Source organism: Rhipicephalus sanguineus, chromosome 1 (assembly GCF_013339695.2).
Source record: "Rhipicephalus sanguineus isolate Rsan-2018 chromosome 1, BIME_Rsan_1.4, whole genome shotgun sequence".
In the NCBI taxonomy this organism is placed as follows: domain Eukaryota; kingdom Metazoa; phylum Arthropoda; class Arachnida; order Ixodida; family Ixodidae; genus Rhipicephalus; species Rhipicephalus sanguineus.
Window position 1 is genome coordinate 126580811 of NC_051176.1, and position 27129 is coordinate 126607939.

General features: G+C 47.3%; 1 protein-coding gene across 2 annotated transcripts in view; it reads left to right on the forward strand.

Moving 5' to 3' along the window:
- The window catches only part of LOC119397534 (follistatin-related protein 5), a 387880-nt gene that overhangs the window by 31831 nt on the left and 328920 nt on the right, over positions 1-27129 (forward strand). For both annotated transcript variants that reach the window (XM_037664959.2, XM_037664967.2), the window contains exon 2: positions 15761-15855. In XM_037664959.2, the coding sequence (XP_037520887.1) occupies positions 15787-15855 (69 nt within the window). In that variant the 5' untranslated portion in view covers positions 15761-15786. The remainder of the gene's footprint in view (positions 1-15760; positions 15856-27129) is intronic.

A 27129-nucleotide genomic window follows, 5' to 3' on the forward strand; every position in this document is an offset into this window, starting at 1 on the left:
TAGCGGCTACGCCAGGCACACGCGCATCGGCTGCCACGTATGCACCAACCGAACATGATAATAAATGTGTAAGGCTGCCGACGCTTGCGGACCCCCATGCGCGCGCGGCTTCAAGCTGCAGGTTGCTTCTCTACGGATGTAACAGTGCCGGGGACAACGAAGAGTAATGAGATGACTATGCACGTGAAGCCATACGAAGTGCAGTGAGGGAGGAGGCTCCCGTTCGTTCTTTTGCTTTTGTTTTCGCGCAGGTGTCAATCAAGTGTCGCTTATTTTTTTGTCGCTCTGCGAGATTTTGGCAGATAACCTTTACTCCTAACGTCATTATTTATGTGTTCACTATCTTCGAATGCCACACCTTTTTTTTTAATTTTTTTCGTAAGCGCGGAGGTACAATCGATTCCTTTTTTTGTGTGTTGTTTTGGCAACTGAACGCGATTTATGCATACGGGAGGTTTCTTTGGTCGCAACTATTACTTATTCATTGTGACGTGGCGACGCCTGATTGAGGTTTATAGTCACTCGCACGTTGCTCGCGTCTTTGGCGCGTCCCTTCGGGTTCAAAGTCTCCCTGCAACTTTGATTTCTAAGCAGGCGACAAACGCGAGTCTCCCCTGTTACCTGAAAAGTTCTGTCCTCACTGTACCTTTTAAGCAGAAGTCCCTGCTTCGGTGAGTGTAACGTGTCGCATTTTCTGGCTTTTTATTTTGCGAGTACGATTGCTGAAGGAGGCATCGTTTCCAGTGACCTATTAACGCAACGATTACATTACGATTTCGTTTCAACCGATTACCTTCTCTCCTCGCCACTGGATCCTCTTAGCGGTGATCCAACACGGCTGTCATCAGGAGCGACTAATCGGAGAAGGCAGTGACAAGAATAGAAAGCAATACAACCGAAGGAGCAATGGCGTTGTTCGAGTTCATCACTGCACTGGCTGCTCGTGTGCGAAGAAACTTACCTTGATTAGCGCCGCTTTCTGTACATCATTATTGCTCGCCCAACAGTTAGAGAGCACCGATTGTTGACCGCAATGAAGAATTCAATTGTCAAAGAGAGAGATAGAGATACCTTTATTTGAGTCCAGCAAATATGTGCGGTAAGCCAAACCCCACCTAGGCGTCGGCCAGGAACCCTTGGGTGCTGGCGGCGTCTTCGGCCTGCTGGACAGCCCATAGTTGGCCTTCGGGAGCCGAACTTAGCAGCGCGGTCTCCTACCGTCCCCGGTTCATGGCTGCGACCCGGCTAGGTCTCCGTGGGCGTGCCCACAGAATGTTATCTTGGTCAGCCATTACAATTTTTGCATTTATCTGAATAAGTTCATGGGTAGCGGATACTGCGGTGTATGTCGCTGGTTCGGGAAAATCCTGGCTTGCAACTGACGCCACGCGACAGCCTGTTGTTTATTAGGTGTTTTACGCGGCGAAGGGTAGATTCTCTGTGCTAATCTGTAATGTTGTGTCATGCCTGTGTAGCTCAGCAAGCCATTTTATTGAAGATGTTGATACGATTGTCTTTTTTTATTAGAACCTCTACAACCGGAGACAGAGAACATTTTTTTTTTCCTGTCATGTCTCGATCATAATACAACGCTTATTCGTTAAGTGCTTGCTTCGACACGCATTAACAAGCATATTGAAAATAACAAGGAAAAATGATTAGACAGTGGGCTACAAAGCAGCCAACTGACGGCTGTTCACCCGTTTAAATGTCTGTTAGCTTCCGTCGTAGTAAGCTTAGAACCCCAACTAGAGACACCCCTTCACTATTATTTCTAGCATGATTTTACCAAAGCCCCAGAATGCAGCGTATAATCTCGCTTCCCAGCTGCGCTCCGGGTCGTACACTTACGCCTGCGACCTTTCAGCAGCGGGCGCCCGGCGCTCTGGCAGTATAGAGGGAACGAGCAAACGCGAAAGACAGTATATGGTTATAGACTCGTGGAAGGGGAAGCGGAGAAGACAGGGTCGTGCTGTATATTTTACGACATCTGATTGCTTTTCCTGAGTGCGCGGAGAGAAATTGGGCGAATTGGGTGTCCGCCACAAAAACGTGGCTGAAGCAGCACCCGAGCTGACGCTGATGACGATGTCGCCCAAGAAGAAAAAGTTATCCGGTCGACGCCGGGAGCGCCGCATGCGCGAGGAGTGGACGTACCGCCATCAGTGTTCTAGAAAGCGCGACGGCGAGAGTGGCCCCTCAAACTTGTTTGCTTCTATAGGGTCGTCTTGTGTGTTACGTTTTGGCGCCGGGTTAGCCGGAACTGTGGAAAAGAAAGAAAAGCATTCTGATGAGGTGTTGTTGTAGATGTGAACTTTGATAGAGTTGTTAACAACAACAACAACAACAACAACAACAACAACAACAACAACAACAACAACAACAACAACAACAACAACAACAACAACAACAACAACAACAACAACAACAACAACAACAACAACAACGACGACGACGACGACGACGACGACGACGACAACAACACAAATAACGTTGAACGCAAGCAAGTAAAAAAAAAGACTGCTCTGGCAGGAGAACTATAATGTAGAATCATAGGATAGCTGATGCCTTTCAGAGCATATCTTCCACTGTTGAATGCACACTGCTTAACAAAAAGAACATTTTTTTAAATACCCACAAAGCAAGAAATAAAGCATGAAATACACCTATCTCGGCATTCAGCCTATACGAGTAAACAGTTTTTCCATGACCGCAATCGTCGCTTCTTTTGTTTGGCGTGCAAGTAGCAAGAACCTACAACGCGTGTACGAACGTGTACTGCATCTGTATATGACATAAACGAGGTAGCTAACAGCGGCACTTAATAAACATTAACTATTCAAAAAGTGAATAAGCCCTCCTCCTCCTCTTAGAACACAGCTGTCATCCAGATTCTTCAGCAGGAAAGGCCGCGCGCTGAACGACGACGCCAACAATCATCAATTTCAATCAATTATCAATTAATCAACTTTTACTTTCGCCATAAACAATACAATATGTTACACCGGCGAAAAGTAGGAGACCAGAGAAAAAAGCTGCTTCCACGCAGCTTGACTGAGCTCTGGCCACCCGTTCAGCAGCAGTGCTCTTATACCCAGACATGGTATAGATGGTTCTTAAGTTCACACATTTTAGCAAATACACATGCACAAAACACATAATACCACTACATATGACTTTTAACAAAGACAATTTCGCATTATGTTTATTTAAACGTATACCAAAGTTTTCGTGACAGTTACACAAACAGATCAAGCAGGCTTTTGGTAGTAATGGTGATGACGTCAACATTTGACGTCAACGTCATGATGAGCATACACCGGCAATGAAGACGTACGGTGAATGTTGTGCTCGCAATATACATGATAATGGGCGCCGAACTGTCGTTTCTAACGCGGCTGCGAGTAATGCTTTCAGTAAAGACGTTTTTTTTTGCATGCACATGGGAAGGGATTGGTTAATTTGTGCCGAACGAACTCCACGAGCGTGTAAGAATATTGTCGAACAAAAATAACATTATTCTTATATATTGCACATATATTTCATGCTGGCTAAGTTTACCCGACCCCTTTGTTATACTCATAACGCTAGAAGAAATCCGCATTCATAAAAAAAAGGGGGGGGGGATGGGAATTACACAAAAAAATGTCGCGTGTATCGACTGCCTGTAACTATAGGAATAATTGCGTTCACCCCGTATATACGGCCTAAATCTTGCGAACTTGTTTTGGAATTGAAGCAAATGACCGAGGCAAACAAACCAACTGTGTATAAGGAGCGGTCAATGCGACCGTCAAACCCGACCTCTGCGTGTGTTATCTACGCGAGCAACTCTCTTCACTTTCCGACGAGGAGCCAGTGGTGCGGAATAGCGACACTTCCGCTCCGGTTGGCGCGGACGTGCGGCCGACGGCGGTGGCCGTCTTTGTCTCGCACGTCTGCATAAACATGAGACTGGGTGGGGATTCCGCGCCGGCGAGCCCAATGCTGCGCATGCAGATGGCGTCGAGACAGTCATGAAATCTGACGTAGCAGTCTGTTTCTTTCCAAGAACGTCGCTGCCACGTCGCGCGCACGTCTGGACGCACAAATATACAAATGCTTCACATAAGCTCCCCCCCTGTGCAAGGATTTATACATCTCTATATATGTATGAATGTAGGCTATAGTGTGCGCGCATTCAGCGAAAGGAACGCCTATACGTGTCAGCGTTTTTTTTTCCTGTTTTTTTGTGTGTTTTTGCGCGCCCGCACGCATTTGCCGAAAACATCGCCCGTAAACACTGGAGAGAGAGCCTCGCCGTGCAGTTGTTGTCTCGACGGCGAAATCTTCGAGCGTTGCCGGGAAGCGCAACGCTCTACGTTCGCGCAGAAATACATTTTGCGTGTCGACTTCCGCGGGCCGTTTCTATCTATGTCGCTGCATACTGAGTAGACCCGTGCTCGTCAACTCGCCGCCATTCTGGCAGCCAACACGTTGGTGATTGTGAACAGTAATCTTATTTCTCTGACGTCTTTCACCGACTTGACTTCGAGCATGCACTCTGCGGATGTAAGGCAGTGTGTGTGGGCAAACAGAAGTAGAAGTGATTTTGTAACGTGGGTGGAGGGTACGTCGATTGAATGTAAAAAGAAAAGTACCACACCGTTATGTATACAGTTCCTTATAGACAGGTGCGACGCTCGGTGCTCCTTAGAAAGGTTAAAGTATAACACCAAACAAGATTACTTCGTTTTACCCTGAGGTTAATTAGATGTAGCTGCGATGTACTTCGCGGTTTTCTTCGTTTTACAGACAAAAGAAAGGTTGGGTTGTTTGTCAACATGTTTGTTCGCACGAAAAGTCGCAATTTTCGTCATTGTGCGCATAGATGATAAGCCGCCCCTCTGCCACGTTTTCGTTTCACACACACCTAAAAAACTGTGAAAAGTGTTTGAGGAAGCTGGCTTTTCCACAATAAGACTGTATGAGGGGCAAAGCCTGTTTCACAGGGCCTAGGCAGATTATGCGCGCATGCGTGTGTGTGTGCGTGTGTATGTGTGTGCGCGCACACAAACAAACAAACAAACAAACAAACAAACAAACAAACAAACAAACAAACAAACAAACAAACAACAAACAAACAAACAATTACAATGATAACTGTTTATTACCCACGAATTCTGAAATGGACTACAGATTGTATCTTTCGTCAAGTAGGTTTTCAGGAGATTCTGGGCGATTTCATTACTTAAGGTGTGCCGGCAGACCGATTGGCCACTGCAGCACATAATGCATATACATTGAGCATTATGTAATGTCCAACATTAAATGACATTCGTTTTTTAAACTATAGACGTGTATAACATGCCCTGTAGACAACATTAAAAATTTGAACTCCCACAAATTGCTGTGGGCATAGCATTATGCTTCGCTGCGCGCAAAGTTCTTTTTTTCTCTTTGTTTTTCGTGTAATGATTATGAAGACATAAAGACAGTTCTGCTGACGCACGCTGCGTGTTAATGCACGTACACATGTCGCTGATGCAGCGCGCGCTGTCAGTACATATCACTTCACGTAGCAAGCGATGCGTTGAGTGATGCTCTATTTTTTTCCGCAATTTTTTTTCTGCATTATTCGTCTTTCTTTTGTTCGACGTCATGTTACTCAGTTGCTAAAGTTAATTTCTGACGAGGGAGGTAGGTCGGCACTTCGATGTCCAACAACAGCTTCAGTGGTCTCGTCGTGAGTGCCCAAACTACTACGCAGGATGTTATAGGAAAACCATAGGAATGCCTCAGCACTTTGTCTAGAGAAATGACTAACGGGCATGAAAGCAGTCGCTATTTTTAGCAGTCCATTTAGGCGACTGTGGAAAGCGTGAAATGTTACATGCGCTTTAGTAAGAAGAGATGCAATTGATTCAGGTGCGTTACAAGAGAGTGTCTCCGTTTGTCCGCAAAATTTTTCTTCGCGGCTTACATTCCCCGTGCAAGAGCGTACGAGGTACGTTACTCAACGCTCCTGTCCCGATTGTGGATAGGATTCGTTTTTTTTTGTCTGTATCTCGTACAATGATTGACTGAAGTAAGATCAGTTTTACGATGACTAGTGTTATGGGCGCGATAGAAAGGGTAGACATGCCGACTGCGCACACTTGCTGGAAGCTGTTTATGTTACCGATCAAGCATCACGAATCGCCATTTTATTATGCCAGAGGCACGAGACCCGCTACGAAACTATTTCTATGAATAAGGAACTTCGCAAATAAGCATGGACTAATGACTATTGTCGGCGGCAACGATAGGTGCCCATTATATTCACGATACCGGAGAAAACAGCCCCTTACGTCCCCCTGTTTCCTCTCATTTCACACTATATTATAGCGCGCCTACTTTCATGCAGTCACTTTAACTTGTGATCATGTGGTGATAAAGTCAATCTTTCGAACTAATATGAACTAATCGTTGCGACGGTATGTTAAGCAAAAAATAAAGAATGGAAATCTGCCTAATTGGAACTGGTTAATAAAAAGTGGCATCCGGTGTCCTTCATATCTTTTACAAATGTTTAATTGTAGTTCATCGTCGCTTGGCCACGGTTCAAACTTTTTTTTTTGTCGACCGGTGCGTTGATCGACGCACCGAAATCACGGCCGGAGAATGACCATCTGCGACCTTCACGCCTTGACACGCGTATAGTACGACTATAGGCGACGACGCACTTAAGTAAAGGGGTGCGCCCCGTTATTCCCGACACCCTGGTCGTTCACCGTTTGATCAGTGCGCCGGCTCTCTCTCTCTCTCTCTCTCTACGTACATAGCATGTACGTGCTGCAGGCTCATCGCCGTCGCTCACGTTTTTCTTATTTCTTTTTTTTTTCATAAGGACCACGCCTCTTTAGGAGGCGTGAAGAGGAAGAAGCGACAGGCGGTGCCGCCCTTGCGAAGCCCTGCCCACGTATTCTTATATACGCCGCAAATGGCGTTTCGTGCCGTACCCTTCCTTGATCGGGGTTTAATTGGGCGTTTCGATGCAAATGCACGTACTCACCGCCATCCGTGATGTACGAGAGTCATTAGTCAGGGAAATCAGTCTGCGCTCGGCCGTCGTGACTGAAGCGGGGGAAAAAAAAGAAATAAAAGCCGTCAAAGGAAGCGGAGTCGGCGAGAAAGATTACTGGAGCACCGTCGCGACATCCCGAGTTATTATATTTTTGTGTCGTTGCAAACAATACTACGCCCGTGGCGCTTAGCGCGGACACGATCCAAGTTCGACAGGCGTTTCCTACCTACACCTACGTATGCGCGTTCTATACTTCTCTCCACAAGCAACAAGGAAATAATATTGGGGAAGGGAACAAAAGGAACTCGGGTAACAGACGAGGCGTCGAAGAAGGAAAATATCAAAATGAAATGCAAAGTGGGCCGCTATCACTTCGCTTTCAGGCATGCGCGCCTAATGACCTCAGTCTGCCTTAGACATTTCGTTTTTTTTCTTCTTTATTTAGGCCGCTCAACCGCACTTGGCTTGAACATTTATCGGAATTCTCTTCCAGCTTCTTTCTTTTCGATTGGTTTCCACCGCTGCACCACTCATCTTTGAATCATCGTCGTTTACGAATCTGTCGGTGGGCATAGGGGTGCAGTTAAGAAAAAAGAAAAGAAAGAAAAAGCTGCGCACTATTGGCTTGTTTTTAACTGTTTCCCGTTGACTGTATACAATGTAGCCCCTTTTTTATTTGCTTCACCTTAAGCTGTAGAACGCGACAGGCGCAACAACGTGGCCTGGCCTGAAGGCGATTTTGGGAGTGTCTTATAGTGTCACCTCCCTGGCGTGATAGGCCAAAGGGTGAACGGGCAACTACCGGATCTGCTATGCAGTGTGGAAAAATGAAAGAGCGAAGAATAAAACGATGGAATATGAACACTTCAAGTACTTAAAAAAAAAAACTGGAGCAGGTAAGCAGGTGTCACAGAAGCGGCGTATTGAATACCATCTATACTGTATACATTGCCAAATATCTGGTTGAAAAAAACGCTAAGAGAACGAAAAAGAAAAGGATCATAACAAAATAAGGGGTGTAGTTCTCATTGCTTTTGAACCACCTATGCAAATATACGTGCTCGATTTCGGCACCGCGAGTGCCTCGGCTGTATTATAACGCTATAACGCACGAGCGCCGTCGCAGGCAAACAGAAAAAGAAAATGAGAGACTGTAACCGCAGAGACGAGTGTATAGGCGTGCACGTCTTCAAGACGACGACGGGGGGGGGGGGGGGGGGGGGGATGGGACATTCACGACATACCTGAGCTGGGCATCGATTTTTTCTTTTTTTAACGCGAATTTCCGTGTCTCGTTTTTTTTTGTTTCCCCGCCCTCTTCTCCTGCCTCGTCCGCCGTTCTAAAAGTGTCGTTTTTATGCCAATATTTACGCATGCCCTGGAAGAGAAAGATTACGAAGTGGTCCGCGACCCCTCCCTGCCTCTCACGAAGGAAGCGACCGAGACACGGCAAAGAAAAAAAAAACGGGAAGAGGGGGGGGGGGGGGAGAGACCAAGGAGGATGAGACATAGAGTGTCGCGCGTTGCGAGAGAAAACGGAAGTGAAGGAACACGTCAGCCGAAACGGAAAACATAAGCGGAAATAAAAATGAGAGAAGCGGGTCGTTCGATTCGCTTAGTACGTACGTTTTCACTTCTTCGCTTTCTTCTTGTCGCAGCTTGTTTTTCCAACTCCTTCACCTCATTTGCCCGGCAGCGCCGACCGAGGCGGCAGGTTCCTCCTTATGGAAAGCCCATCCGGCGCTTTTAACAAGCGACGAATTTATTTCCGAGGGGAGGGGGGGGTAGCACATAATCTAAACTAATGGCACGAATCGTAGCAATGAAAACCTAGAATCCCCAGCGGGGGGTTCGAAGTAAGGAAGGAAGGAGGCAGGGCGTGGGATTCTGGCGCCCCTTCGAAAACGCGCGCACATGGGCACTGCGCTCGTGCGCAGCAGAGTTTCTGCACTGCGAACACCTCCGAGCGACAAGAAGTGTAGGAAGAGCCGTATAGAAGCCAACATATAACGAAGCCGAGGAAGAAGAACGAGAAAAAAGAGAAGGAAGGGGCACGAGAGCGGAGGAAGCGCGAAGGGGCGCACACAGACTACTCGAGGGAAGAAGCTCGCGCATAAAGTCGAACGCGCCTACGGCGGCAGTACCGAATACGGCAGTGGGGGGGCTGAGAGGGGTACTCACCGGGGAGGGGAAAACGACACGCAGAAAGCCCCGGTCGAGTCGACGTTAAAACTTGGCGCGCACTGATGAGATTTCTTTGAACGGCTCCAACTGAGCCCCAGTGACGCCCATTAGGGATTCGCTCTCTGCCCGAAAGATTTGCACAAACTGCGCGCGACAGTTAGCGTTGCCATGGAGAGCGCCGCAGCCGATATGCACGCCGCACTCGAATTTGTCGTCCTTTTTTTTGTCGCACTTTCTTTCTCTGTATGCATTTCTTGTTTTCTTTTTTCCCCCTTTTCTCTGTACGTGTGCGCCCGTATATATGCGCTGCGGTTGTAATGCTAGCAGAGAGGGCCATGAACGAGCAGTTCGACCTAGGAGTGTTAGTCCCCTCCTTACGAGTCTTTCTTCCCCCAACCGCAGACCTATTGTTTTTTTTCTTGTTTTTTTTAAAAAGCGGTATGGAGGCAGGAACGTTTGCGCAAGAAATACACACCGCAAGAATATTTGTCGCTTTTGGTTAATCTCAAGGATGTTCCACTTCTCAATAATTTTCATCTACGGTAATGGCGAAAGAAAACAAAAATAATGAGGAGCTTCCTGCCACACATGCGAAATTCTCTCTCTCTCTCTCTCTCTTTTTTTTTTTACTGCGACATCAGTTAAGAGCTTCAAACTGGGTTTGCCATGTGCCGGTCAGTTCCAATGGTTTGACGACGATCGCTGACATCGTCAGGCCACCTCGTCAGATCCATGCAGCCTGAACCTCTGACATTTCGGCAATGTGCCTTTGAATCCGAGCGCGTTAATCACTGACCTATCGCTCAGAAATACGTCTGGATATTTGCGGCAAGATGTGAACATACAGGCTCCGAGGTCAGAGGCGTCTGAGAAACTGTATAGTTCGGAGGACAGAACGGAGAAATAACGTAGTGGAAGATGATTACGTTGTATGCATCACATGAAATTTTTTTTCGTTACTAGATGGTGCTGCATTTGCCTCCGATGTCTCACTGAAGCGCTCATAAAAAAAAAAAAACAGCGTCAGCGGCTCAAAGGAAGCATACATATCACAATGGCGATAAAAAGTCTCAAGCTTCAAACGCGGTTCATAAAAAGAAATTATATCCGTGCATGAAAATGATGATGGCTGGAAATCACGCGGACCCATATATAAGGATGCGCCAATGGGGATACAGTTGCGAAATAACAACGCCTAAACCACGCATGGCGTCAAATCTAACAATATCGTCAGAGGAAGAAGGCGGCTCACTAGCATGCACATATATTTATTGCGGTACGATTATCAGCGGCCAAATTCACTAAACATTCACTAAAAATCACCCCCCCCCCCCCCAAACCAGTTGACGGTACTGAATGATTCCCTCGTAGGAACACCACCCACGCGCCATTATTAACGTTATTACAAGCAATCTCAGGCCGCGCACACACCTGTCGCGGCATAGAAGCCGCATTCGAGCTAGTGTTGAAGCACTAACTTGAGGCACCGTGACGATGACCAAGTCAACAGAACAAATATCTAAGCATTATTTGTAGACAGACCACACTGTAGGCCAGAGCTCCATATTTACAGATGCGTTATTGCGTTAATTACGTTCGTGAGAGCAGACGCCAGCGAATCGCAAAGAAGGAGATATTGTTTGTCGAGGCTTCCTTTCATTCGCAAGCGTACTCGCCAGCGCACAATTTTGTGAATTTGGCCTCTGGTTATCTAGGTACAGCCCCGTTCGGCACTTCCTCTCCCATCTCCTCCATCTCCCTCCTCCTCCCCGAGCTTCATATAACATCGGAAATCAATATGCTTTTCGTTCATCTTGAAGACCAAAGTCGATTTACGCAGAAGGAGTGAGAAAAAAAAAAAAAACTCGTTCGCAATCGGCTACGCCACAGTCACTATTGACCAGTCCAGCCCTAGCGTGCAGAAGGCAATCGAGGGGTGCCCATGAAACAGCCGATGAGAAGCGAATCTACTGTACCGTAGCGGCCCATATTAGGTTGAACGTTTTTCAATGCAAGCTTTACCTTGAACCTTGCGTATATTACAGTGAAAGAAAAGCAATTCAGTAATTGTTTTCGGCATGGGGAACAACCCATCGCAACGATTCGACTAGATGATTTTTTTCACGCTAAGCAATAAGGTGCCGAATTATGGTGCGCAACTGAGTAATTGAAAGTTGATGCAGCGTTGTAAAATACATTTTATTCCCACAAATTAAAAAAAAAATCACCTCCGTCCGTTCAGTATAAGAACATTATATTATGGCTAGAGGATTCGCCTTCGGCGCAATCAACAAACGTGAGAACATGCTTGTAAATAAAGGCTGAGGCTTCGCCTGTCCAGAATTAAAAGCACCGCGTTGCATTAAAAAAAATGTCTTGGGTCGTTGTTCTTTGGCATCTTTCTTCATTTCCCCTTTGAATATATCAAGAATCTGATGTATGGTGAAACGGCGCGAGCGACGGGACAGGTGAAAGAACAAACAGGGCAAAGCGTTGCGTCCTGTTCGTTTTTTGATCTGTGCCGTCGTTCGTGCTGTTTCGTCATAATGTATACGTAAACCCACTAGCCCAACTAAGAACCCATGTGGGTCTGGTGTGGTCTCATGTTGAGCGCGTACCATTTTAATTTTGGCTGTTGATGTCCTCACATGCCGTCCTATACGTGTTTTATATTACAAGCGACTGCCCGTTAACTGCTCTATTCTGAAGGAAAACTTTATTACGCCGCTTTCTCGCTGCTTTATTTCATAGTATAATCGGTTCAAGCATAAAGCGCATTTCGGCTCGTTTTTGAGCTGATTTAGCAGCCGGGGAATGTGCAGTCCAGTACAAGTCAGCGGAATCCACTTAAAAACATGGGCGGACGCTTGGCACTCGAGCGAAAATCCAATGCGAGCCACGGGAATCCGTGCGTCAAAGAAGGGTAAAATCTTTAAAATTTTTGCTTCCGTAGGCTAAAAACGGGGTAATCAGAACCGCTTTACGAGCGGCCACACGACGTGCGGTACGGAAGCAGGATCTCGGGAGTGTAACTGGTTTGGTCCTTTTCTTTTTTCTTTCTTGCAATCGGGAGGTTACGCACCAGTGAAGAACGTGCCTGCATATTCCACGTTTCAGTCATTTCACTCTCCAGTGGAGCCATGTAGACGGCTGCCATGGCTCTCCATGTGGCGTTGACAGCTTAGCGCATACGTATAACACAGAATATTTGATATCGTAAGGTTATGCTTCTTTGGTTGATATATATGTATACGGTGCGCTGCGCAGGACTGTCGATTTGTGGCATTTGTTCCATAATTTTCGTATTAATTTAGCGTAGCACATGTGTGAACACGCATAAATAAACCCCAAGTAAGCTTAGCTGATAAAGTGTCGTGCCGCTATAAGCTCGAGGACGCGGGTTCGATTTCCGGGTCACGGCGGCCGCACCTTCGATGGGGGCGAAGCGCAAGAGCACCCGTCTGATTAGATTTAGGTGCTCGTTAAAGAAACTCCAGATAGACAAAATTATTTCAGAGTCCCGCACTACGGCATGCCTCAGGATTAATTGCATGCCTCATGATTAATCGGCACGTGAAACCCTGGAGTAATAATTTGAAACGGTAAATAACAATGAATTTTATAAGTCATCTGAGTAAGTAAACGGGCCACCGCAGTGGTACTGTAGTAGTGGTGCTCGGCTGCTGACCGAAACGACCCGCGTTCGATACCGACTGCGGTCTCATTTCGATGGAGGCAAAATGCTAGAGAGCCTTGCACTCAAGTTTAGGTGCATGTTGCATGTTAAGGAACCCCGGGTGGTTCATATCATATGCGTGGCTTTGCACGTAAAACCCCATCGATTGTTTGTTATCACTGAGTAAATAAAGTATGATAAATAGTTAAATGATTTCTCAAAAGCCTCAAACCGACATTTTCCACCCAACCCCCGTCTTCAAAATAAGCCGCGCAACTAATTTTATTCTTAAAAAAAAAATCACCGACGATTACGATGCTGCCTAATGCGAATTCTGAGTGCATGCAGCTTCGTGTTTGGGCAAGGCTAACTGTGTTTGAAGTTTCGGCTTTCCACAAGGTATCGACTACGCCATAAATCATAATTCTTGTGAAGTCGGACAGCACCCAATACGCCATTATTCGTCTTTCTGCGGATAAGCGAGGTACCCGCTACACATCTGTAATTCATTATGTGCACTTTGTTGATGCTGCATGTGGCTGATGATGATGAAGAATTATGGCTAAGCACATTGCAGTGGGCGGGAAGTATTAAACCACGCACTCGTTGCGCAATTAGCATTGTGTGATGACTGGTTGTTATTTTACTCTTCTGTTACGCTATATTACATAGGTTAACGCAATTCCTTGCCCGACACGGCGCCTGAATAGGGACTTTTTGCAAATGAGTTCCAACCAACGGCGTGGCTCTGCGGTAGAATACTCGACTGTCACGCAGAGGGCTCGGGTTCAAATCCCATCCGATCCTGGATATTTTTTTCTTGTTTTCTTAAGCCACCGACGGCAACGGCGACGGCGACGCCGCTCAGCGCAGGAACGGGCGCCTAGGAGCTGCGCTCTAAAACTGCATTGGAAAGAATGCGCAGAAAGGTTTCACGCATCACACCACAGCACATTGAAAATCTTTCATAGAAGCACAGGATGGTTTAGATCGAATATATTGGCATTCACCGCCACGTAAAAGCACAGATATGATATTGATGATGTAGTGCACTTAATCAGTATCATGGCTTACCAACTGGCCAATCGGTACGTATTAAGTGCGCACAGAATATTACTCACACAGGTCTTTCTTTTTTTTTTCTTTCTAATGTTGTACGCTGTCATCATTTCGCGCGCTGAGACATCTTTGCTTTTACCGAGAATGTTAATATTGAAAAACCTTGCCTCGCATGTGTAGGAATTATAATGCATAGCCAAATGCAATGAAAGCTTGTTTTTAATATAAATCTTATGACTACACTCCATTCTAAAGCGACCGCAGACTCAAAGTTGTAAATTCCGGTAACATTTGCCACTCCAAAACCACTCAAGCACGATAAGAAGTGCGTCGAAAGCTGTGGTGGTGTATTTTGTGACAGCGTTTAGATTTAGGCGCAAAAGAAAAAAAGAAGTAAAGTTCGCTACCTTGATTGTCTAGAGTAACGACCCTTTACCGCCACATAAATGTGTTAAAATTAAAAAAGAAAAGATGATTCAAAGAGCTTTATGAGCAGGGCTAGTTGGTTTACGTTCATTATGGCGAAACAGCGCAGACGACGGGGACGGGTTAACGGACGACGAGACGATGCACAGAGGAGCTCCACATTGTCTCGACTGCTGACCCGTCCCCTCAGCTTTACTGTTTCTCCATAGTGCTGGAAGAGCACGTTGCCAATATAAGCTAATTTAATGTTGCTCATTAGTGTCTCCTAAACGTGGAAGTACTGTTAATGTTCTCAGAGTAGCATTTTTAACAGCGAAGATGTTTAAGCTGCCCGTAACTTGTGCTCCGCCGTGCAAAACTCCTCAGGTGGGTATTCGCCACAGGAATTGGACAAGCCCCACTACCGTGCACAGTAGGCGCGAGTGTCAAAGCGAAAACGAACACTTGAAAAAAAAAAGAGAGATAAAGAAGAGAGAAAGAAAGAAAGGGAACGAAAGCGATGGAAAGAAAGGGGAAGAGAAAAATAGAGAGAAATAAAGGGAATGAATACGTAAAAAGATAAAAAGACAGAAAAACATAGAGAAAGAGAGAGAAACAAAGAAAGGGAGAGAAAGAGAGAGAGAGAGAAAAGATAAATAAAAAGAAAGAGGAAGCGCCAAATAGAGAGAGAGAGAGAGAGAGAGAAAGGGAAGAAAGAGACAGAAATATTGAAAGAGCGACGAAGAGAAAGAAATAGAGTGAGAAAGGAAAAACTGGAAAGAAACAGATAAAAGAAAAAGAGATACGAGAAACAGAGAGAAAGAGAAAGAGAAAGAATTAGAAGAAAGAAAAAAAAATAAAGAGAAACAGAGAAGGCCACCCAGCTGCGCTCTTCCTTCAGGCTCGGCGCCACTAGTGCGAAGCTGCCATAGTTTTTTTTTTTCTCCCGCTTCGCTCCGTTTTTCTGGAATGGTTGAACTCGTGTGAGGTGATCGCTTTTGGCCCGGGGAACAAGCTTTCCGCACGCATGGTGAAACGCCATTCCAGTGAGATGGTCATCGTACACTAAATATTTGTTCTATTTCTTCAGCCACAGAATCTATTACAGCAAAAAATATAAAAAAGAACTGATACGGTTTGTTTCTTTAAGGTTACATGCTCATGGCAAAGCATTTTCCCGCATGCAATTTGGGTGGCGCACACAATTGTTTTCTCGGCCGTGTAAGACACTTTTAGCGTTGAACACACGTCATTACCGCAGAGTACGGTCTGGAAGTCGGCGGCCGAGCCCCGTTTCGTGCTTGCGGATTCTCGCTTCTTACACTTGCTTTCCAAACGGCTATTGACACCGCATTCCTCGCTAACGTCCGCGCTCCTCTTTCTTCCCTCAGCGCTGCAGAAGGGAGCCCCAGGCAGCATGATGCTGAGCGGAGGGTGGCGGCTCCTATTCGCTCTCCTGCTCGCCGTGTGCAGCGTCAGCGCAAAGGTAAGCGCTCCTTTAATGCGCGCACCATTTTCTCCCGCGCGCTGCTTCGCGCGCTTGCAGCGCGTGCTGCTTCCCTGCATTGAGAGTACGCTCTGCTGCTCTCTCGCACGAGTTGGGCTTCGCCGCACGGCCTAGCGTGGCGGTTCGGTCGTTCTGGTAGGTGGCTTACTCGTGCTCGCCGTGTATTACGCGTAAAGCATTATCGTGCATACGTCGCGGAAGACGAAATTGCGCCGGTGCAGGACACGGCTAACGCTATAGTCTTCTCACGCGCGGCCTTCTTTGACTCTTGCGTTGTATGCAGAACGAGTGAGCTGTATGTCAGACGTCAGTGCGCTAATTTGTGTTCGCGTTTATATAGCTATAACGGTGGCCTTAACGCCTAAACTGGTATAACGAACGTTCTCGGAAAATTTGAGCCATGTGAGTAAAAGAGACACTGTTGAGGATAGCCCGCACCGCACAACCCCGTACACACGCAAAAACCTTTTCAGGTTGAAAGAACACCTGGCTTTCTCGTGGGAGACTGACGAGACTTTCGGAACCAGAGAGCCAGAGTGTCAGCTCGCTTTCTTTCTTTGTTTTACAACTCGTCCGCAGGCTGCGCATTGCTGCAGGCACACACGCACCTGTCCATCTCTCCCTTCTTCACTGCCATAAGCCAGCCCGTACAGCCGATGATGCTTCACGAGTTCTCGAAGCAAGCATTCCAATAACATACATTGTGTGGCCATCCGTCGAAATCACGGCGTTCTTGTAATTTGTAAGCTATACAGTCACATGCCTTCAGTTTTCGCATAGAGCGTATATCAGACAATCTAAACACGTTGGCTAGTTGAATACCTACAGATGAAAGTTACAAAAAGATAAAAAAATAAAAATCAGTCACTAATAGCGCAGAAATAAATTTGAACGGAAGCTCAGTGAACGGGAATTATCCAAGATATGCGTAACACTATGTTCGTTCGGCTTGTTCCTGCTGATGTCGTGGTTGTTTTGTACACGCTTTATGGGAAGCATGATGTTTGCGTATGCGTGTGGTATTAAAGACAACGCATGTACCGGGTGCTTCACGTAACAAGAACAAATTATTTAAACATGTGGTTAACCGTAAGTGAATGAAACCAACGACGACATATGGGTTTGCCGTCATGTGGCGCTCGTTAGGGTATTCGTATCTTGCGCCTAATCATTTGATTAACTAAGATCAGTAATGCAAATTTTTAGTATTCATGTTATGACTGCGTTTCATTACGTTGTAGAGAGCATTCCAAAACGACCAATGCAATTTTTTGTGGCAACGTACATGCTGCGTCTGGTTTTTTCCGGCGTTTGAAGATAGCCCGGGAAATATGAGATAAAACCACGTGTCTGCGCTCATGCGCTACAGTATTGCAGCGCTCTCAATCGTGCTTAAGCGAAAGAACTGTGCTCGCAGACCGTTAGCCTATCGCTAATCAGGGACGACGGCGCTTCCTTGCCGTGTGCCACCGTCAGAAATGCTGACGCACTGTGAATCCGTTGCCTATAGAGCCGCAGCTGCTCATTTCGCCATGGTCGAGCCGACTCGCTAAATACTGGTACGCATAAAAAACAAACAAAAATAAACTTGCTTTATTCCTGAAGGAAACGTCAAACATTGGGAATACTGGTATCGGAGGGAGAACCATTAAATTCCTTGTCTGAATCACCCGCGGAAGTAGTTGGTTGGCTCGCTCAGGCGTACAGTTGTTCCCTTGGCCTTTTCGCTGTTCATGAAATGGGGAGGGGGTGAACGGTCATGACGTGATAAGTGTCAGTATATGATATGTAGAAAGCAATATCGCTCATCCATGTACACAGGAAGAAGAACCCGTAAAACGTTTATCGCATGACCTGGCAGAGTTGTGGGTGCCACGAGCTGCATCACTGACAGTTTTTCAACAGCGGAGCTGTTTAGTCTGGCAGAAAAAGCCACGTTGTAACGCCTCGCCGAGCTGCGCCTAGCGCCTAGCTCGGACGTCACTGCGCGTGGTCACTTGGCACAGCTGCGCCTAGCTTCGCAACGCCGCGCCGAGCCTCGCATAGCTTTGCGAATCTGGAAGGGTTGGGAAAGGGAAGTGAGGGCGAGGAGGAAGGAACGGAGGAGGGGAGAGGGTAGAACGTTGCATAGGCTTGTATAGTATAGCAAGGAAATGGGAAAGGGAAATGCGGGTGAGGAGGAGCGATGTGATGGTGAGGAAGGAAAGGAGGAGGGGAGAGAGCAAAGTATAGCATAGCCCTGTATGGTATAGTATAGCATAAGGGTGGGAAAGGGAAGTGAGGGTGAGGAGGAGGGAAATGAGGAGAGAAACGCCACCAGTTTCGCTGTTTCCTGTTTTCACACCACTGGTGCTTAGCTGCCCCAATTTTTTAATAAAATAAAAATAAATGAAGGATGTTCTTGTCGCCATTTATTGGCGACGGCAACCCCTTTCCAAAAGGCTCAGAATATGCTGAGATCAATGCTAAGATCGCTGCGGGTCTTAGCGTTGGTCGCAGCATATTCTGTGCCTCGTTTCAGTTCTTCACCAGACATGAAAATGCCCAGAACGGCTGGTGTTATATATGACAACCCTTTTAAGTAAGGTCGCCATACACGCGCGGTACCTTCTCTGAATTACCGCTTGGCCGTACACCGATAGCAGCCCGTTCAACTGCGCGCGAAATAAACAAGCACGGAGTTTTCGGAAAACACAGTTATTCGAAAATGACAAAATAAAGACCGAACTTTCGGGCCTGCCTGGGTGGGCAGCTGAAGTCGAGGGTACCATTGCAGTCGTGTACTTTGGGACCTTCGTCTGTATATTTTATATGCTGTAATTAACTTAGTTTGTAATAATAAAAATTGATTGATTGATTGAAAAATTGATTGATTGATTGATTGATTGATTGATTGATTGATTGATTGATTGATTGATTGATTGATTGATTGATTGATTGATTGATTGATTGATTGATTGAAGTACTCAAGGTGAGTGGCGCAGGTCGCATGTGCAACAGCAGTGTCTGTCTAGCGGCGTGCAGTTTCTGTCAGGAAATTTAACTTTCTTGGGTTTGTATATTCGAAAACCTGTTAGCGGCTGTGTGAGCAAACCGATTTAAAAGTTAGCGCAGGTGGTCGGGGAACGTGGCTTTTTCTGTGTGGCTTCTTAACCTCTGACACTTGGGGAATATCTAAGGCAGATTGGGAAAGCTGTAAGACATCGCGCATTGCACGACGGGCTTGGATGTCTTCTTTTTTTTCCCACAAAGGTGGACCTAATAAATGAAAGCATGTCGTTGAAGGTGACTGCTGATCAATGCATGGTACACGAGCGCTTTTACTTTCCGCCCCTGCAAAACACCGCGAAGCATTGCCCAAAGAGTTACATTGGCATGTTACAGTGAAGTCCAACTCACCACTTTGCTACCTCAGAGTTATCAGATCAGATACCGGAGTGGGTAATAGTTTTAACTTCAGGGCATGAGTGACTGGTAGTTTCATTCGTAACTATAGACATTTTCAGCGGAGAGAGGGAGGGCCTCCTTTTTAGATTGTTGCACGGGAATGAATGAATGAAAAACTTTATTGGTGCAAAGAAATTCTCCCGGCGAAGGTGGAGCCCTCAGTCCAGGGCCCCTGTGGCCTTTGCCATCTTGCGCGCTCTGTCGATCAGCTTGAGCTGTTCTTCATGCTTCGAGCAGGACAGCGCAGCCTCCCACTGCTCCGGTGTTGGTGTGTTGTTTATTGGCACATCCTTTGAGTGTTGGCAGGTCCATGTAACATGATAAAGTGTTGCATGTTCCCCGCATAGCGGGCATTTGTTGTCGTATGTAGTCGGATAGATTTTGTTATTAAGTAGACTGAGATTTGGGTATGTATTAGTCTGCAGCTGTCTCTAGGCAACCGACTGCTCTTTACTGAGGTCTTTGTGGGGAGGAGGGTAAATCCTCCTCAGGGCTCTTTGATGTTCTAGAATTGCCCCATAGCGTCTAGTGGCCGTGTTTGGTTCCCCGTCGTTGTGCGCCCCCCGGTTGGCGTATGCTCGGGCGTTGGCGTCAGCACGCTGGTTCCCAGTCACAGTTTCATGGCCTGGTGTCCACGTAATGGAGCAGCACGAGAAGGTGTTTTTTCTCGCCTTGAGTATGCGGATGACAGCAGTGGATACGCGTCCGCTGCTGTATTGTCTGCACGCTTCTTGCGAGTCCGTAACTATTTCCGCAGTGGATTCTTTGCCCTGGTGCGTGATGGCGAGAGCGATCGCTACTTCCTCAGCCTCGAGGATGTCGTTGCTTTTGATCGAAACGCTGTTGACTTCCCTAAGCTGGTGATCAACAACGCTCACTACCGCCCCAGAGTGTTCTCTGTATGTGGTTGCGTCAACGTACAGTACATTTGTTCTCCCTGTGAAATTTCTTTCGTGTGCTTCTGATCTTGCCTTTCTTCTGGCCCTATGTATTTTCAGATGCGTGTTTCTAGGTAATGGGCTGACCTCAATGATCTGGCGAATGTCCTTCGGTATACTCTCTGTATTGTTAATTTCTCGGCAAGCATCCCTCATGCCCAGTATCTGCAGCGTGTACCTGCCCGTTGGAGTCAGCATGAGTCTCATTTTCTGCGCAAGCAGGTGCGCCTCGATGTGTTCTTGAACTGTGTTGTTTATGCCCAGTTTAAGGATTTTTTCCGTCGAGGTGTTGACTGGTAGTCCGAGGGCGCATTTGTAGGGAGTACAAAGGCTGACGTCACAGCCTCGGCAGTGCATTTTTGGGTAGCCACGCATGTTCACAACAGCCTATTATGGCGGCCCCCAGGGAGCCTTCGTTGAAAAGGTGCATAGTCGGTTGCAACCTTGGAGCTCCGCCCACAGTCATCGCTGTTCAACCACAAGAGAATTTGCATAGGCGCTCCAGTTACGTTCGCTCATTTTCGCTCCATCTAATTACGTTCGCTCCGTGTTTAAGGTAGTTGATTTTACCATTGAGATACACGTTTTTGTCTCTTGCTCTATGTTGAAAACCCGAGCGCCATGGCAAAGTTTTCTTTGAGAAATTTTGTCATCAGTACTCACTCAGAGTAGAACGTATAAAAACGTCGAACATCTATTTTGTAAAGTGCATTCATTAGCAGAGAGAAAATGCTCAAACTTCGAGCGTAAACCAAGTGGCACAACTCTCTTGCAGAACCGAACGGTAGGCGCACCGCGGTTCTGTCGCTGGAACCTAAGTTTTTTCTTAGTTTGCAACCGAGTATAGACTGGTTGCTACAAGATTGTTACACCGTAAGGTAAACAGATGTAAGAAACGAGTGTAATGACGAAATATTAGAGAGAGAGAGAGAGAGAGAGAGAGAGAGAGAGAGAGAGAGAGAGAGAGAGAGAGAGAGAGAGGCAGCTAAAGAAACAAAGGGCCTCGTCCTAAGCGAGATACAAAGCAGTTCATGGATTATGTGCTCCGAGGCCAGCCGTCCTTTTGCTTTAGTTTTCTTTTCGCAATATGAAACGGGTAGCGGTAAACGTGCGGTATGTGGAGATCAAAGAGACGCGTCGACACCGCAGAGAGGGCGCCCACTTTACTGGCACCGTATCCACACGGCGTCTTCGGGCAATTCAGTGCAGCGCGAACGTGCACTGTTTGTCGATGCGGGTCCCGTTACTCGTTCACCTGTTTTTCTACAAAACTGGCTCGTATCAAACCGCATCAACTCCCTGGACTTGTTGCGAAGGGACTCGGCTGCATAAGGGCACTGCCGAGAAGGAACCTCCCCGCCTCTCTCCCCAGCGCCTTCGTTCTTTTCTTTTTCGTTTGCGTTAGTGCGTGTGTTGCGAAGAAAAAAAAGCACGAGTGGTCACGCAGAAAAGGGGTGAAAGCTGTCGAAAGCAAGTGCCGTAATGTGCTGGCTGCACTGCCCATGGGGAGGAAAAGGAAAGGCGTTGGTTCGGGTGCGCGCCGTCTCGGGAAGAAGCGAACGGGGTGTACACTGCGCGGCGGCGGCGCGCGCGGAAAAAGTGCCTTAGTGTAATCGGCTTAGGGACCAGCGGCTCACCGGGCGGCCGACTATTAATCAGGAGGCCCGCTTGCTAGGGGGAAGCGGGGATGGGGGGCGGGGGGGGGGGGGGCGTACAAGAAAGAGCGAGCGTGGCGCGAGATGCGCCCGCGCACGCCATTGCGGGGTCCTGGCGCGCGGCGTTAAAAACCTTGGTCAGCACGTTTTGGATTTTGCTGCGCGCGGCTGCGGCGCGGATATGTATCCGGTTAGGCGATACGCGCTGTTACACATGTTAATGAGCAGCCGAAACAAGACGCATAAGCGCTCTTCCGCCACATAGGTAAGAGCCTCCTTTCCTTCGGGCTAAAGGAGAATTATTCATGCACCTTGCCGAGCTGTTCCCTCAGCTCGCGCGTGCTGCGGCTGCCGTGCCGCGGCTGCGTGCGGACCGTCGCAGCTACAACACTTGTGTACGGCTCGTGGTGCGGTGGCGGCGAAATCTCGTTTGGATTGTTCCATTCTTGGTCGCTTGGGAGCGGAAAGAAGTGATAAAAGAGAACAAAGAAATGAACAGAGGGAGGCGCGGGAAGTCCGCAGAGGGCCGCGAGTGCTGCGGGTACGGGAGGGGCATCGTGCAAGCGCAGAGAATTAAGGAAAGGCCAAACATGAGCGCAATCGCTGGGGAAAAGAAATAAGAGAAGAAAGGAAGAAGTGGCAAAGTATGCTGGCACGCGAACGAGTGCTTCACATTCGAGCGAGCGAAGACCTGCGTTTGGGCCGTAAGAGTATTATTAATCTCGGCCAGGGGCCTTATGACGAAACGGGGATTTCTGGACCCCATCTCGGCCCGGCGCAAACTAGAAGAGAGGTTGCAGGTTCCATTTCCATTCGCGTGGCTCCTTCCTTCGCCTCCTCAAAGAGTGCCGATCGACGTCAGCCTTGCGCAACTATTTCTTTCCTTTAGCTCTTTTTGATATTTACGTTGCCTCGGTCACTTCGGGTTTTCGTCCTTGGAGGCGTCAGTGAGCTAAAAAAAAGAAGAAAAGAAGTAAAGGAGGAAGCTGACTGGCAAATTCTCACCGAAAACCTACTTCGTCGGAGAGGCGCGTCTTGAGTTTGTATACAGACGTGCTCAGCAATGCGAGAATATATGGAAAGGAGTAAACTCGAGATGCGTCAGCAAAGGGAGGCTAGCAGAAGAAAGAAAGAAAGAAAGAAAGAAAGAAAGAAAGAAAGAAAGAAAGAAAGAAAGAAAGAAAGAAAGAAAGAAAGAAAGAAAGAAAGAAAGAAAAAGAAAGAAAGAAAGCTTCTGGGCATTATACCGAAAGAAAGGGCGAACACCAGCTTCGATGGCAGGAATGGTGAGGGAAGCGCGGGCTGTTGCCTAGCAAGGCGCACGGAGCTGGCTCCGAGAAGAGGAAGGAGACAGCATAATCTGCTCAGCAGCGCTAGATAGACAGCCAGTTCAATGGATAGATAAATAGATAGCGGGCGTTTCTGCCAGCGCTCTGGGCGTAAATGTATACACCTCTTGTAGATGCACTCTGCTGAAAAAGGAACGAACGCTTCTCCGCCGAAGAAGGCCGACAAGTACTACGCGGGCAGCCGGCAACATTCCTGACGAATGGGAGGAGGAGGGTGCTATCCGTCGACCCGGCTCGCTCTACGCGTCCGTGCGTGTGTGTGTGCGCGCGCACTTTGGCAGCCGAGGAACCGGCAACAATCGAAACGGCTCCAAGAGAGCTCCGGCGCCCATCTCTTTTCATCTTTCCTTTTTTTTTTTTATTTTTCCGCGGACGCGTGAAAACGAGAAAGCCGAAGAAACAAATAACAGCGGCATCGGACGCAGAAAGCCTTCCACCGCTGCAATTCCTCGCAACGCACCTAACTGCTGCTTCTTTCATTTTTTTTGTTCTATTTTCGTCGATAACATTCGCAGCCACTTGATAACCCTTTTGGAAGTTTCCTCCACTTTTCTTCGCCATCAGGATCTTTGCGAAGTGAGCGCAGTGTTGGAGCGGTTGTTTTTCTTTGCTGTGTTATTTGCTTCTGTTTTTTTATACATTTTTCAAGCTGTTGCTTCTGTTGCGTGCCCAGTCAGGGTATGGAGCCTATATACATACTGTATAGACTCGGCTTCCATGCGCGTGTGAAAACTTTGCGCTGTGGAGCGGACCCGTTGGGCGGAGTGGCGCGTTGGGTATAGCTGGTCTTCGTTACTGTATTCAAGTTTTCCTTTTTTTTAGACTACGGCGTCTGTGCGTCTGTTTGTTGGACGTTTCAAAAGGCCTTCCCGAAAGGTGGTCGTTGGGGGTTATCGTCGCGCTTTATTTCCCGGCCGCCTCTTTATCCTGCATCTTTTTTTTTTTCTCACTTCTTTTCTCGCCCCTGCGGGCCTCGCTCGCGTCTCTAGCTGGGCGCGCCTTTTCATCGGAAGCCGCGGCTTTCCGTGCTCGAATCTATGGCGAATGTACAGCTGCGGACGTATACGCTATACGGCCGTTACTCCTTTCTTCTACGCGTTTGTCTCTTTGCGACCAGACCTGCGAGCATTCGAGCAGCCAGACCGATAGCTACGAGTCCTTTTCAGTCGCCGGAGGTTTGTGAGCTTCCGCTCTCAGACATTTCTGCGGTGCGGCCTCCATCTCAACCCCGCTTCCACTCAGGCCAAAAGCCCCGAATAGGCACCTTTTTTCTTTTCTTCTTTCCGTTTTTATTTAAACATCGTCTACCAACCCTGTAGCTACGCCCGAATGTAAGTTGAGAAATGAAGACATTGAAGCGCTCCGGCCATGAAGGCCAACAGGAGAAGCCAGACCTGTACCAGGTGCCATAAAGCCGAGGACGCTGATGGGAGTTGAGGCTGTGAAACAAAGGAAGAACGGCTGGTAAGGCGAGCCGAGGCCGAAGAAGAATCAAACGCTGTTGGCGAAGCTATAGCGAGGGAAATAGCGCGCAACTTGGCTTATCGAGATGAAGGACTGTACGACGAATATTTCAGACTATATCGCACCATGGCACGGCGTTTGGCAGTCGCCATTTGTATCATCTTGGGATAGCACTGATTCTCTCTCTCTCTTTTTTTTAAACAGGGAGCTGTTTGAGCTTCTCGATCTGCGTGCGGCGTTCGCAAAAACTCGGCGGGTATGCGCCACTGAAAGCGGATATATGCCAGGCAGCTTCTAGCATAGCCATCGATGTCTAGTGATAACCAATCGATAACCAATCAATAGCTAATCGATAATCGATCAATAACCAATGAATTCTAGAAAATGCTTCGATGTTCTTAGCATGGCCCAAATTACATGGCCAAAGCCTAGAGATAACAAATCAATAGCCAATCGATAACCAATCAATAGGCAATCGATAGCCAATCAATAGCAAATCGAGAAAGAAATAGACACAGAGAGAAAGAGATAGAAAGAAACAGACTCAAAAAGAGATAGAAAAACCAGAGAGCAAGACAGAAAGAGAGAGAGAGAGAGAAAAGGAACAAAGAAAAAGAAAGATAGAAAGAGCGAGAAAGAAATTGAAATAAACAGGCACAAAAAAAAGAGATAGCAAAAACAGAGAGAAAGATAAATAAAGAAAGAGAAAAATAAAGAGAAACAAAGAACGTCGCCCAGCTCCGCATTTACTTCAGGCTTGGCACCACTACTGCGAAGCGGTCCTAATTTTTTTTACGCCATGAATTGTGATTGGCTAGCCTATAACGTCTTTGGAACTCGCGCTTCTTTTTATTTAAGTACTTTAAAGGCCTAAGCAAGCATTACACAGAAGTGTTAGAATAAATGAGGGACACTTACCGTGCACACAATCAAGCAGATAAGATATACAGTCAGAGTTGCAGTGCACACATTCAAAAAGATGAAAAACAAAAAACAAGAGCGCAAACGAATAAACATACTATAAGAAGCACCTGCCGTAAAATTAGCCGTTACTTTCTGTAAATTGCGGTTCTACGAGTCGAGTAAAAAGTACTCCACATGTGTGTGTGTGTGTGTGTGTTTGTTCATGGCTTCTTTTTTATTTTTTATTTTTTTTGGTAGTTTTGCAAACCAAGTGCCGCGCGACAGCTCAGACTGCTTTAAAGTATTAATATTGGTCGGGTGATGTATGATAGTACCCGTAATAGTTTGAAAAGCCATTTGTGGTTGCTGCCCTTGTTGCATTCGGGTATAACTGCCGGCGATTCCTCAAAACATTGACAGACAGAAGGGCAGAATGCAGAGTGGTTGTATACATGCACAAGAAGAGGGAACACATTTTATTTCACCGCTCAATGGTCCAGCATAGTTCATACCTTAGCAATATTGTCAAGGAAGATTAAACTGGAGTAGATAGGGAAGAAAAATGAGATAGAGTTTCAACCTTGTTTTGAATCTGAAAAGGTTTTATAATTGCCGGTAAGAACCATAGAGCCCGGAACCCGATAGACATGCAGGATGCCAATTTTATTCTCGGATACAGTTTGCCGCGCTCGTGCCGCATCTTTTCTTTTCGCAGCGTATCCAATCCCCATCAACGTCAGCAGACCAGCCCGGAGCATGTTGACAATTGTGAATGACCTGCTAACATTTTGATAAGGCGACAAGCCAGGCACATGAAATAAATCGGATGAACGTGTCTGATTTACCTATAGCTTCGAACGTGTCGAGTAAATGCACGCTCCGCTGAAAGCTGGCTTTCTTGCAACACGAGATGATAAGGACCCTAGAGACAGCCTAACACTCGAGGTGCCAGGGCAGCTTTTGGAGCACCACTCTCTCGATAATTTTTTCGGCAAACACTCTTATGCGAGCCCGCCCCTTTGTTTGATCTCGTCCTTATTACCCGCCGCAGCCGCGCCTATTTCAGTGCGTGTGTGCCTACTCCGGCTCGTTACAGCTTACTCGGCCTAGCCCACGTTTTCCTCGCGTCCCACAGAACGGCAGCACCTCGCGACCTGTTTCACCCACGGAGCCAAGTGCAATCTCTCGCGGACGTTATATTTCATCACTGCCGCCAGTGCGCGCGACCTCTTCCTGCATGCGTGCGCACGCTCGGGCTTCCACCAGGAGTGCCAGTGGCTCTCCCTCCCGCGCTTCCCGGACGGTGCGCCTGGCGCAGCCCTTGAATGCACGTCTGTGGTAGTGGGGGAAGAACGAGGGAGGGAGCGGGGGGGGGGGGGGGGTCAGCAATTAAATGCGGCCGCGGTCCGGCCTGCGCGTTGATTACTTGCGAGGCAATTGTCCGCAGCGCGCGGGGTCCTGCTGCGTTCGCGCCCGTAGAGAGAGGAGGCTTGGCGC